Source organism: Myzus persicae, unplaced genomic scaffold (assembly GCF_001856785.1).
Source record: "Myzus persicae strain clone G006 unplaced genomic scaffold, MPER_G0061.0, whole genome shotgun sequence".
In the NCBI taxonomy this organism is placed as follows: domain Eukaryota; kingdom Metazoa; phylum Arthropoda; class Insecta; order Hemiptera; family Aphididae; genus Myzus; species Myzus persicae.
Genome location: NW_019104095.1, coordinates 80,404 through 94,975, shown reverse-complemented (window position 1 = coordinate 94,975; position 14,572 = coordinate 80,404). Strand labels below are relative to the sequence as shown.

Sequence of the window (14,572 nt, the reverse complement as noted above, 5' to 3'; positions counted from 1 at the left end):
GTCCTTCTCTCTCAAATCTCCATTAATGTTCCATCCCGTCAATCCCGTTCAAAGGACTTCTTCTATGTCCCACACGCCACCACCAACTATATGGCTAATAAGCCTTTAAGACGCCTAATGACGTCTGCCAATGCAGAGCCTTCCTTTGACGATTTGCTAAATTTGTAAAATATTTTTATTTTTTATTTCTTATATTTTTTTTTTTTTCCTTTTTTTTCTTCAACATATTAAGCTATTATTGTCATCTGAAATACATATTACATATTAATGTAAATTGTTTAGATCTAAGTTGCTTTATCTAATTGTAAAATGTCTAATGTAAAATACATATTGTAATGTAAAAGGGCCAAAGCCCGTATAACCAATAAAATAAAATAACGATACATATTATAATTGTAACTATAGAATCCTTTTTTTATAACAATATGTGTTTAGGATCATTAGAATCATTTGTAGATATTATTATTGTTATTATTATTATTATTATTATTACTATTTTTAGGGGGTAAAAGGGGGTTTTGTTTTATAGCTATATAATACACGGGCGACGCTGTGACGAGACAGCTAGTAATACCATAAAATATTACAGGATTATTCCAAAAATGTATTTTATTTGTTTTATTTATATTCATAATATCCCTCTGATTCATAATCAAAGCAGAGCCGAACCTATTATAGTGTTATCATCAACTTGACATTTTGAGGATAGATTAATTTAATATTATAATTTCAAAATTTTGAGAAACAATGTTTCAAAATTTTGATTTTAAAGGGTTGAAATCGGCAAAACTAAATTGTATACCTATGTCTTGGTAAGACAGTAAACAGTTTTGGTAAAATTCATAAAAATCAGGAAATTTAAAAATATTTTATAATTAACCATTTACCAAACATAAATTTTTGTTTTATTCCAGATCAACGAGGTACGTAATCAGTTTTCTTTTGTAAATGGTGTTTGTTTTATGGTGGTGTATATTCTTCTTACGAAGTTTTTCATTATGAGAAGCTTATAGATGGAAAACTAAAAACCAGTTTGTTTTTGGAGAGGCTATTAGGCTAATGAAATACTAAGGGATGTATTATAAAAAGTTAACTAAAATATTCAAAAGTCCGGATATTTATTGTATTCATACAAGTTTTTTAAAATATTGTTGATATATTTGATTAGACATGTTATTGTATATGATCCGAATCACAAAAATATTATATTTTAAAATATGACAACATAATAGAATAACTTTTGTATAAACGTTTATAAGCTTTTCTATAAATCAATTTTAAGATATACTATTACATGACAGTTAGCCTTGTTATGATTAGATTTTTATTTATGCATCAACTACAGTTCTTTGTCGCGAAATCTAATGGTATTAAAGTGATTTCCTACATACCTAGTCATAAACTCTAGTCAACGGCGATTGAAAAACAAATAAAGCGACGACATGACCAGTGATTAAAAGGGGAGTATCACACGTTGTGTGATACAACGGGAAGAGTGCCTACATCGCACATTAGTAAATAATTATAGACTGACGCAGTCGGCGACCGCGATTGTTGATCAGCGCTGACTAATTTGTGTACCGCAAACCGTGCGTGGACTCAGTGGAGTGGAACCAGGCCAAAAATTCTGGTTTGAAATACGCGGTGCGTTCTGGCGGTTACCTTGCCATAAACAATAAAAATTATCTAAGCTGCCCAGGTTTTTCGAAAGGATTTCCCCGAGAGGTAAAGAAATATTTCAAGATTATTTCATATTCCCAGAGGCATTAATTGAAGAATATTCCTAGTCTCTGATCATTAAGCGAGAGTAACCATCACTCGGTATCCTCATACATTCAGATGGTTATCAAATGGGACATAATGTATTAATGTCTAAGGATAGAGTGTCGTGTAGTGTTGGATCTTATACATTGTAAAATATCCTTTTTGATGACATTTTTCTGTGTCGATAAACAGTAATGTTAAAATTTATAAAAATTGGATTATTTAAAAATATATTATAATTTATTGCTTATTATAATTTTTATTGTATTCCAGATGACGAAAGTAAGTAAACAGCTTTATTTTGTGAAAGGTTTCAGTCTTATGATTTTTACTCTTAAAGGGTTTTCTGTAATGAGAAGCAAGGCCGTATTTGGGGGGGGGGGGTGAACCCGAAATTGTATAATAGTTAATAAACTGAACTTTGAAACGTAATAATAAACATAATGCAGATAACTACCTAAATATAATATTCATATCGTTGGGAAAATTATATTATATTATTTTATAATCAAGCAAATATTTAAATAATTAAGCAATCGTGCTAATATGAGCCGTATATATAAATGTATGTACAATATACATATATACGTCACAAGTGATTGATTTTAAACGATTAACTGACAGACGACGATAATGTCGTACTGCTGTTTTTCTCCAAACTTTATCGATTATCGGTACCTACAACTTCCTTTGTGGCCTGTGTTGAAACGTCGTATTAGTACCTATTGACTCTTAAATTTGAATATAATATTAATTATTAAGTATATCCAGGGGCTTTCCCATAGGCCCTATGGCATAGGGTATACTAGGTATACATTATACGCCGTATACTTTCAAATTTTTTTTCAATATTATGGGTATACTGCGTTTGCTCTCAATCGTCATCGACATTATACCATTTTATTTATACCATTTTTTTAATAAAATGTCAACTCGTAAGACCAGTTGTCCTAATACTCTAACAAACTATTTTAATAAAAAAAAATAAAAACTTCGTATACATGACGGAAATGAAGCAAGTACTTCAAGTTCAATGTTGACTACAATTACACCGGTTACAAGCAGTGCAGCAACAGAAAACTCTAAGAGTGAGAATATTTCCAGTGGTACATTATTAAGAGAGCAACTCGTTATTTTGTCCATATCAAGTAGATAAATTACATAATAAGAACAAGTTATCCCAGAGACGTTAGACGAAACTGGGGATCATACATTTCTGAATTTTTTGTGTATTTTTAATTAATTTTGATAAAAATGTTTTGTAGTGTTACGTAAGTATTGGTAACATTTATCAAAATCGTAAAATTTAAATAAAATTTTTTAATTTATGATAATGAAAATGTCTATAATTTCATTGTAAAAATAATCACAATTAACTTTCTTTTGAATAACATATTGCCTGGTTTACTGCAAAAAATTATCTTTATATATATTTATACTCTACCTCTACTCTACGAGTTTGTGGTAACTGGTAAGCCAATGAAATGCACACTATCAAAAAATCTAAACATTTTTTTTTTCAGGAACGTTGTGGGTGAATCCGGTATCATTTTACTGTCGGCAGAAAATTAAATACAATAACTTCACTTTTTTTTATATCAATTTATTGTCACGTTAACTGTCTTACCACACCATGTTAGTAGACAGTAAAAATTAAATTGTTTAATAAATATTTCAACTTGATTCAAATTATATTGTTAGGGTCTTGTTAATACTCATCATGGATCATGAATGTATTGAAAGTATTATCTGATGAGGATTCATTTGAAAAAAGTTATCATAAATAAAACTAAGTATTTTTTTGTTAGCAGTGGTTTAAAAAAAGAGATTTATGATGGGGATAAATAAAACCTTAATTTCTTTTTTTCAGTATTAGTAAAATAATTTTAGTTTATATACTGGTGTGTAGCTATGTTTATATTCATCTTTATAATATTTCTTAAAAATGTATGTTATGTTTGCATTGAAAAATATTTAAATAAAAAAACAACATACAACATAAAAAAATGTTTGGAGAAGTACAAATATATTATAATTTTAAGTTTTAGGTGAATCAATGAAAGTATTAGCGTTTACAATAATCTGTATAATTTATTTTAAGTTAAACTTCTAATTTAGGCATGTACATTTATTTTAAAGTCATTCATAGTTCTTTTTTTCTACCATTTAAAAAATAACAAAATGCACACTTCCAATTTTTGTATCCCAAATATCTGTGCTATAACGACAATCCAACAAAAATGGTTCTGCTTTAGTGAATACCTTAAATAACAAACCTAAAAGCTGGATATAACTAAATTTTCAATTGAAATTAAATTATTTTTATTTTACAAAAACAAATTGATTATTATTTATGACTATAGGAACCTTCGGGTTCAAAATGGAGAGGCATTCATAAAATATATTGTGGATTTACGCTCAATTTTTCTTTTCGAATTTCCACTCACAGCAACTTACGACTTGCCTGAAGTTAGTATCCCAACTTTGTCCGGTCAGAAACCAATGAATATCATATTTTTGCAACCAATTTACAACCCATTTTTTACTGCCCTACAGACAAACATACCATTGGGTTGCACAACCTCAACCCCTCCAATCTTCGTCAGGTGCCATTAGAAAAAACATTCAAACTGAAGGAGGAAAGACAAAATAACTCAAAATATTAAGAAAATATAATTCAAACTACTTACAATTCGGATTTATTCAAGAATCTGATAGTGATCTGCATCCATGGCCACTCTGTGTTGTGTGTTCTGAAGTATTATCCAATGATGCTCTAAAACCTTCGAAATTCTAAAGACATTTCTATTCATAACACAAGGATTGAGCAAATAAACTAGTTGAATATTTCCAATAAGAATGGGTGAAGGAAGATAAGCGAGTAATTACTATGAATAAAAAGGACAATTGAAGATAAATCCTTCTTAAAGATTTCTTATTTGGTAGCACTTCAGATGCAAAGCTGAGCAGTTACTAGTTAAAAAGTTAAAAGCTGAAAGTTACTTTTTTGATAACTTTTAATTTAACTAGTTGAAAAAAATAAATAATTATAACTTAACTTAGGTTGTTAACCAAAGTTATTTGTATAAAGTTACTTATGAGTTTTCCTATTATAAACTGTGCCTATATTCTTTGCATTGATATTTCTAAAAACTGTCAGGGCGAAGGGATATTTACCGATCGTACATTATCTACATTTATATTTATTACAATATTATAGACGTATAGTACTAAATACCGTAGGTTTTACCGGTATTCGTACTTTTAATGTATATCGTAACATAATATAGTACCTAGTATTATAGTGAATAATGATTATTTATATTTATATATTTATTTATTATGCACTAATATGGAATATAATTAGGAAGTTTAGGAATTTATAAACATACTGTGGGTTGAAATGTAATAATAAAATGTCCAGAACAGACCTAATTTTAGTCATTTCTGATACAGACATACAGTGATGCTTAAGTATACAGAGCGTTGCCGTGTTTTCCACAAACTACACTCGACAGTCTTATAATAGTTATATAATATTATATTGGTATATAAATAAAATATTACAATAACAGTTTTTTATCTTATAAAATCATATAGTCTGTGCATTTGTTATTGATTTAATTTATTACACTTTATACCAAAACTAGTTTTTTCCTACGACGAGATAAAAAAACGTTTATGAGTAAGTTGAAGGTATTTAAAAAAAAAGTAACTTAACTTTTAACTTAACTAAGTTATTATTTTCATGAAAATTGGTAATTTAACTCAGTTACTCAAATTTGTTTATTTTATAAAATTATAACTTTAACTTAGCTTAGTTTTTTTTATTTTAGGATAACTCAACTTTAAGTAGGTAGTTAAAAAAATTGGTTATCTTGTCCAGCTCTGTTCGGATGGCAAAAAAATAAAAACCCGTATACAATTGGAGAAGACTTAATTAAGCCTTGCATGTTCCAAGCCGGTGAAGTAGTATTGGGTAGTATAATGTATCCCGATAAACATACCTTCTTCTTCATGTAGAGGTAAGATGGCTGTCGAGAGGGAAAATTTTAATCTGGCTAATTGCTCTACGTGAATAAGTTAAATTATTTTTCCAACTGCAAAATACTCTGAAATTTCATGAACTCTTATTGGATGATGATTAGAAAGCCAAACTTGCATACCTATCAAATATAAATAAGCTGTTAAATGAACTAAACATATCCATGCAACTGTGCAAGGACAATTTAAGGACATGTTCACAATATGAGACAAGATGGATGTTTTTCAAAAAAAAATATTAGTTTGGCAAACGCGGTTGGCTGGAGAAGATCTACAAATGTTTAAGAATTCTGATAAATATATGAAAGAGGAGGACATCAACCAGCAGGTGGTAGCTATTTTTAAACAACATTTAGGAAAAATCACTTACAGAATCTTTTTTACAGAATATTAATTAGGTATAAGATTTATTAGTAGAACGGCATTTTTGTAAAAATCTATTATAATCTATAAGTGGTCAGTAGAATTTAAGGCTATCTACCCACCAAAATCAACTTTTCCGTTTACCACCAGTACAAATAAATATATTTCCATTTTCCGTTCCTAAAAATTTCAGTTTTATTTTTTAGTAACCCCTTGCTGTGAAAACATGTAAAGTTATTGATAATTGAAAAAAAGTAATAATTAGGTAATTAATCATTAAGTAATTATATATTTTTTTTTTAAATACATTCAGGTCATAAATTATTGTTTTATTTTATCAATTTTGTATGGACAAACAACTTATACATATAATCTTATGTAATATTTCAATTTTATAATAAGAGGTTACAAAAATATAAAAAATGAAATTTGTAGTGGTGGAAAATGGAAGCATTTATTATTATACTGGCTGTAAATGGACTTGGTGGTACACGGAAAGGTTAATTTTGGCCGAAAACGATGAAGACCAAAATTTGACCAAAATTTTAAGGAAGTATGGATTTAGAGGTCCACGAGGTCCAAAAAGTTGGTGACATCTGTTTATATTACTGCACCATAACCGAAATCGTCAGATGGGTTCCAAATCAGTGTCATTGTTTTGCAAACAATTTGCAGCTCCAATTTTAACATCTACTACTTCTTCCATTTCCCGGAAAATCTGGTTTCCTGGCGGAGGTTACAACTTAACGCAACACCTCCACTTTGAGCTATCAGCTGAAATAAAATTTTCCGACAGTAGCAGTGTAGTACCATCCATTATTACTACAAGAAAACTTATTTTACCTTAAAAAAAATAATTTGAGTAAAATTTATTTTATTATCCTTTTACTTCAATACAATATTATAAATAAGTTTGGGTTATTTTTCTTAAGAATTTTATAAAATAATGTACATTATAATTAATCAAACTAATTTATAAAAATAATTGATAAATACAATTAACAAAAATAAAAAATTATCTAGTAAAAATGTCAATCAAAAGGTCAAATTAATTATATTTCATTTTTATTTTATTTATTAATGAAATTCTTGAATGCGCTTTTTTTGTCGAAAACTACTGTTTCTAATTCCAACGAATATGTATCAACAATTATTGCGATTTTTCTTCTGAAAAAATACTCCGGCTCTTTGTAATATGTAAAACGGGACGATCGACCCGCATTTTAAACTATTGTAATTTAGATTGCAAGGAATGTTGTTATAATTTTTAAAATTTTAAACTTAAATATTTAATCAACTAACTAAAATCTCTAAAATTGCGCGATTGATCCCTCATAAATATTGTGGAAAATTAAAATAATTTTTCTAAATACAAATCGATGTTATCTTTGCGACGCATTATTTGAACCAGAGCCGTTAGTGTGTGTGAAAAATAAATATATTTTCTACACCACCAAATTATTATCTGACATGTGAGTGCGTGCGTGCGAGATACCTTCTCGCTACTACTATTCGGGTTATTATACTACTTACGATCATTCGCGACTAAATACAATTACAAGTCTAATTGTATTGCTGAATGTATAAGAAGTTGCATAGAAAATGTTTCTTAGAATCCAGTAGTAAGGAGGCCCCTTAATCGTTTTTTAAAATTAGTTTTGAGTTATTATTGATCAATTAATACAATTAATAAAAATAGTTTAAAAAAAAATCATTGGACTGTTTATCATTTTCATTATAGTTGTAATTGTTTAATTTTTATTTTTTTTTATTCTTCATCACATGTACGAATCTGCGAAACTTCTTTTGGGGACGAAATATTGGTTTGCAAATTATTACAACCACCTTGCTACAATCGTTGCTAATTGACTGCTAAATGTTGTCTTGAAAAATATATTAATATTTTGATTGGGGACACGTACGTCATTTTTACTCTGTGTAATTTTTCCGGCTCCATCGAGTGTCTATGTTTTGTTTACTTTAAACGTTCCAAACAACGATGGGAAGTGTGCAGTATGCGGTAACGAGAATAACTCTAGATCGTATAGTGCCCAAATAAATATTTGTGTTTGTTTTAATATACAACAATTTTACAAACCATTTACGTGCAAATGAAGATAATACAATGAAAATACCATGAAAAACTTAAAAAATAATTGTATTCAAACATTTTTTTGTGGATATTTTTAAATAATTGTATTGCACGTGCACGATAACAATATTATGGAATAAACTGATAAATACAGTAGTTTTGTAATATACAAATACTACCCAAATAAACCTTTTAAAACAAATTATCATTCGATCGCAGTTTTCCAATAATCTTCACAATAATCGTCATCCAAGACCTAATTCGATTGTTATAGTCAATTATAATTCTTATAATAAATTACGTATATTAAGTAAGTACTATGTAGTAAAAATAAATAAATACGACGATTAAACTCATAAATTAATATCACTTACTACATGGTTCGAACGCAATGCAGAATATCACAAATCACGGAAAATATTTTAAAAGTTGTGTGTCATCGCTTTTACACATTTATTGAACGACGTCGATTTCTATAACCACTATATTATTAAATGTGAACATGATCGAAATAAATAATAATAAATAATGTTTTGTTAATTTACATAATATATATTATTAGAAACACATCGATGATTTAAAATTCGGCGAGTATAAAATAATAATAATACTCATAACATAATAGTCAAAATAAAACAATGAGTGCTAGTAACAACTAAATAAATACAAAACAAAATGATATATAACTTTACCAAAATAGTAAAATCACTGTAATAATACATGCATAACAAACATCGACTTAAACAATATAGTAATTATTATAATTTTTAGTTAGTGTGTTTTAAATTCACAATTGCCCAAAACAATCTGAAAGTCCTTGGCTCCTTCTCCATGCCGCCAGACGATGAGTATACCACATCTAAAAAATATAAGAGTATTACAATTTACAATTGTGCAATAGAACCCAGCCAATAAAGGTGAATAATTATCAATACCAATACGAAAAAAAAAATTCACGAATTGACAGTTTATGCTTTCGAGACAACATGATTTTTAAAATATTGTTACTCACTGTTTGTGGAAAATGGGAAAACTATACAATGCTTGTGTATCTGCTTTTGCCATTCTGCAATGCTCTAATATAGGTAATATAACTAACGGAAACATAAATTTATAAAAATGATATGTTCATATGTTTAAGTCCATCGTTGATAACAATTTTTCAAATGATTTGTAATTTTGGTTAATCTAATATTATTATTTGGTTTTTAGTTGTTCGTGATTTTCAAATTAAATCTTCGGCAAAGTAAAACTATTTTGAACTTTTGTTAGTAACCTTTTACAGTTTTAATAGCAAATATCATGAATAAGCATCGTTGACTTTATTTCTGTTTATTTATAACCAAAAACAGGTACCTAATACCTAGTAAAAAACGTAGTTTAAAATTTTTAATACTGCAGGTTTAATATACTTAAATGCAAAATGCTAATTATAACTTAATATAAAATAATGTATTCGATAATAAACCGCAGCCGAATGATTTGAATATTTCGAAACAAGGAAGTATAAAAATATAAATTTCTAAGATTCATTAATAACATTGATAAATATTTCGTGTATCACAAGTATATTATCTGTTTATAGTTGAATTGTTAATTTACTAACAGCTGTCTACGAAATCGTACAATTAATATAATTTAAACAAGTTGTCAGGTTTTTACTTTCTAACAAATTAGTTATATTTGGGTATTCTACTATTTACAAAATATAATTGAAATCAAATGGTCACTAAAATAATTACTTATAAAAAATAAATAATAATATCCACATTCTAATGATCGATAATACGCATTATTGTCCTCGCAACTGATAAACAATAATTAAAAATTGTAATCAATGTTTGACGTATATAATGTTTACCATTTCTATATTATATTATTACATGGATTTCATATGAATTTGAGTATGTAAATATTAAACTGCAATACATGTTTACTATTTGTTGGAGAAACTGAAACTTAATAAAATAAAAATTTTTTATGTAATGCAGGTTATAATATATTAAAACATAGACCTACCAATTTTTTAAAAACTTCATTTCGTTTTGTAATTTGAATATTATGTTATACATTTTATTAACTAAAAATAAGTAAAAACGTAAACACGTACATACTATTGGCACCAAATTATTGGCTAGTCAACATTTTATTTTTAAACGTAAAATAAATATTAGAAAATTAAAAATTCCTTCTTAAAATGAAGTTCAAAATTGTAAAACTGAAACATCCACGCACAAGTCACAACACACACATTGAGCATCAGAAGTTTAAAGATTTTTATAATCAGATTGATGAGGTGATATATATATATATCTTATTTTTACCTTTTAATATACCATTGTAGTATAAACTGACTGATAACTGATAGACAATAGAAAATTAATTTGTACATAGCATTGAAAATTATTGGAATTCTTGTCCTAGTAATCAACATCAGAATTAATTTTGCTTCACTTGCTTAATATAATCATAGAGGATCACTACATCTGCGTTTAATAATTTATATATATATATATACATATTTATTTAAATCATTCTTACACTACAAAGGTTAAATCAAAATAGATACAAGTGTTTTATTTTTATAACCATATTATTATACATTCATTATATTATACACTTTTTCCTATGTGTATTGCATACATACCGTTAGTTTTAATGTTATAAATTTTATTACATTATCAAATTAGATAAATATCTGCAACTCCAGCCATATGTAACTAAAATTGTGAATGTCTTAAAAACTAAAAACTTAACTTCAAATTCTCATAAAACCTGTGGTTTTTGCTCAATTTTTCCTTGATCGTTCTGCTGAAGTCAGCTCTATAATAAACTTTTTATATAAATTTGCCTGTATTGTGTATTCGTATTACATGAAACACCGGTTATAGCTGTTTATTACTATAATAAAATCATAAATATATTATTTATTTATATTATTTATATGTACTTTAATGTATTATGTACCATTTCACCTATCTATATTTATTTAATAGAAGAGAAATTATGTGTAGTATAAATTTATTATTGTTGTCCTGCAACTTGCAAGGTTGTTACCTACGAAACGTCAAACAAAATGAACACTTGTTATTGAACAATATTGTTCTTAAAAACCCATAAAAATCGTGTTTAAGTCTATGATTGGTCCTAAGACTGATGGTCGCTTATTTTAATAATCTTTTGATTAGTCACAATTGCTTGTAATTAAAACAAAACACCATGTTACCCTAATGTAGGTTAATAGTACCTACAAAAATATTACAAGAATACAGCTGCAATGTGTGGTGTGACATATTTTTTAGTTAAATGCAATGTTATAATTTATTTAATTTTTTTACCAATTAGATTGCTGGAATAAATTGTCAAAGTATTACATTTTATATGATATATTGATATTACCTTAACATCATTATCTCTAACACCCAACTCGGCTGCAATAATCTCTAAATCTGTAGAATGAAGAGTTTTGACTTTATTAAATTGAGACTCGAGAACTTCTAAGACTTCGTCAGAGAGTGATATGTTGTTATTTCCAACTTTTTTAGAATAATCCATCGCAGCTAATGTAAAAAGAAAATACAAAAATTTATATTAAAAATATAATCTGATAAATACTTAAATTTTCTCCAGTAGGTACGTAAGTACTTACAGTTACATTATGTGAAATAAATATCTATTTTAATATACATTTTTTAAGACATAATATTATGATGTCCCAGTTTTAAGAACAATAAACAAAAAGTTAGTTGGATTAAGTTGATTGTCAGTATATTTATGTTAAAGTATGCTATAACTCTACAGTTTTCTCAAAATACATTATATGTGTCACGCATTAAACCTTGACCGCAGGCTTTAATAAGTTTTATAAAATTTTAGACACATTTATAAGATGTTATGAACTTATTTTTATACAGTCTATTATAGTAACTAATGGTAAAAAGAGTATGTAAAATTTTAAATAAACTCTTTTGTTGTTATTTTTTGTATACAAATAATTATCAATTTTTTTTAAACTGTTGAACTAGATTGAAAGGTGCTTTGAGTATCCGATAAAAATTTAATTGTCTACTCTCATTAACAGGTACACTATATGTACAAACGCTAACACATTTACAAAATGGTCCAAATTTATAATTTCATAATATATGGGCACATTATAATATCGTTGCCTTTATCATAATTCATATAATTATTATTCAAATGCCTTAATAGAGTTGTAAATGTAATCAAAAAGTGAATTTTGTCTTTTGACTATTTATCGATTTTGCAATAATATCTTTATATCGAGTATAGGCTAAATATCAGTATGAGAAATGACAAGATTGTTCATACAATAATTATGACGTTTTATATGTCAAATAAATTTTGTAATATAATATATATAATTATATAAAGTATAAATAATGTAATATATATATATGTCTTTTAAGTATAATTAATAATTTTATTGAATGGGGTAAAAATAAATTAATGCTTTGTAACTGCCTGATTAATTGTTTACAAAGTGCAAAATAACCGCGTTCCTCGCGGTAACCTCCAAATTTAAAACTGTTGGGTTAGGGTTTTCACGCCATTTTTATCAATTATTACTACTTACTATTTAGTAACTTTATACTACTAAATAGTATATATATTCATATATATATATTACTGAAAAGTAAATTTGAAATTTCCTATTATATTTATGTACATTGCACACGTTGTTTAGAAATTCATTTTTAAATCTAATGAAGTATAATAACGTTAAATGGTCAGATTGGCTTTTAATTACTAATAACAATACAATTACAAGGTAGGTGTGTCATATTTCTGATAAAATAAGGTGTTTAGTTGGCTTTCATAAATATTTTGTGTAAACATGTTTTTCACACTTTTGTGATCAATATAACACTTATCAATACAAAATCCACGTGGAACGTGCAGAATAAAGATAAGATATACCTACCTAATAATATATCTGTATTAGGTTTTAGCCATTAGGTATGTACTATGAATTGGTTATGTACTTATGTCCACTTATTATTATTATTATTATTCATTATTTTTTTAATGAACATAATCTTTGAAAAATTAAAATAATAATAATAATTGTGTGTATTACAACACGACAAAAAATAAAAATAAAGTCTTTAATTGCATATTAGTTTAAAAAAAAACTTTCACGCGCAGACTATACACACGGAATAATATGAAAAAAAAACATTTAATTAAGATTATTTCGGCAATCATCATGATTAATGTTATTATATATCATGGTTTTTGTGAAATCGTGCGATGCAGATGTGTTTTCTCCAAAAAAATATCAGCTGTACTTGTAATGCTATAACCTAACATAATAATATATCTAAATTATTATTTAATACTTTCGAGACGATATAGGTACTTTTGCATCCAAAAATTACAATATTATCGTCGTAAACCCAGATGCAGTCTATGCACGGATAAAAGGTTTATAAAACTGATGATTAAATATGATTATATGAATCACTTACGTCTATAATATTATATCCGTAGATCGAGAGACGTTTGGTCACGGCAATCTTCGGCTGGCGTAATAAAAACTTTACGAGAGCTGTTCCGAGCGGTCCCGACGACGGACGACGACGTACTGAGTTCGAAAAACAGAAACCGCGGGCAATTTTTCCTTCAATTTTCCGCTGCCACGCGATTGCGATAAATTATGATTTCGCAAACTATATTTATAATTATTATCAAAGCTCGCGCGCTCGAGAGTAAAATCGGAATGTGGGAAACGACAAACCGCGAAGTGTAATATTATAATAATTATTATAATTATTATGAGTGTTTTAATATTATCGTCGTCGTTGAAATTTGTACGGCGATCGTCAATTGCCCCGATCAATTCGGTCGGTGTGGATTTTTTTTCTGGCTCTCGAGCGCGGTCGAAAAATTTGGCAAGCCGACAGACTCGCGTACACGGACCGCTCTCGACGGACGGCTGCGGCGGTGTAAACCGTAAGGCAGGTACCTACATAATATTATTATGAACTATATTATGCACAAGTATCGTGGTCTGGGAACATAATGCGCGCGCGAGTATTTGTGTAATCCTATAGCCGGCCACCTCGGGAGTAGGTCGTACGTCTTCGGCCCCCACCGAGCAGACACCTTTTATTATTATTATTATTATTATTATTATTATTATTGTAACGCAGGACTTTTCTCTTCGTATTTTATCGTGTACCGCTCCAAGGTGTACGCGTACGACAAGTGACAACATATTAAAACACGTAATGCGCGTAGAAATATGATTCTTCGTCGATGTATTCATAGTAATTATTGGTTTAT

General features: G+C 27.9%; 1 protein-coding gene across 1 annotated transcript; it reads right to left on the bottom strand.

Annotated features, from left to right (window-relative positions):
• Positions 1 to 8,939: 8,939 nt before the first annotated feature.
• Positions 8,940 to 14,302, bottom strand: LOC111038681 (homeodomain-only protein-like). The gene is made up of 3 exons (XM_022321883.1): positions 13,756 to 14,302; positions 11,663 to 11,823; positions 8,940 to 9,122 (listed from the first exon to the last, which is right to left on the bottom strand). Exons 2-3 carry the CDS (start codon positions 11,816 to 11,818, stop codon positions 9,051 to 9,053), a joined length of 228 nt encoding a protein of 75 aa, XP_022177575.1. The 5' UTR covers positions 11,819 to 11,823; positions 13,756 to 14,302; the 3' UTR covers positions 8,940 to 9,050.
• Between the last annotated feature and the right edge of the window lie 270 nt (positions 14,303 to 14,572).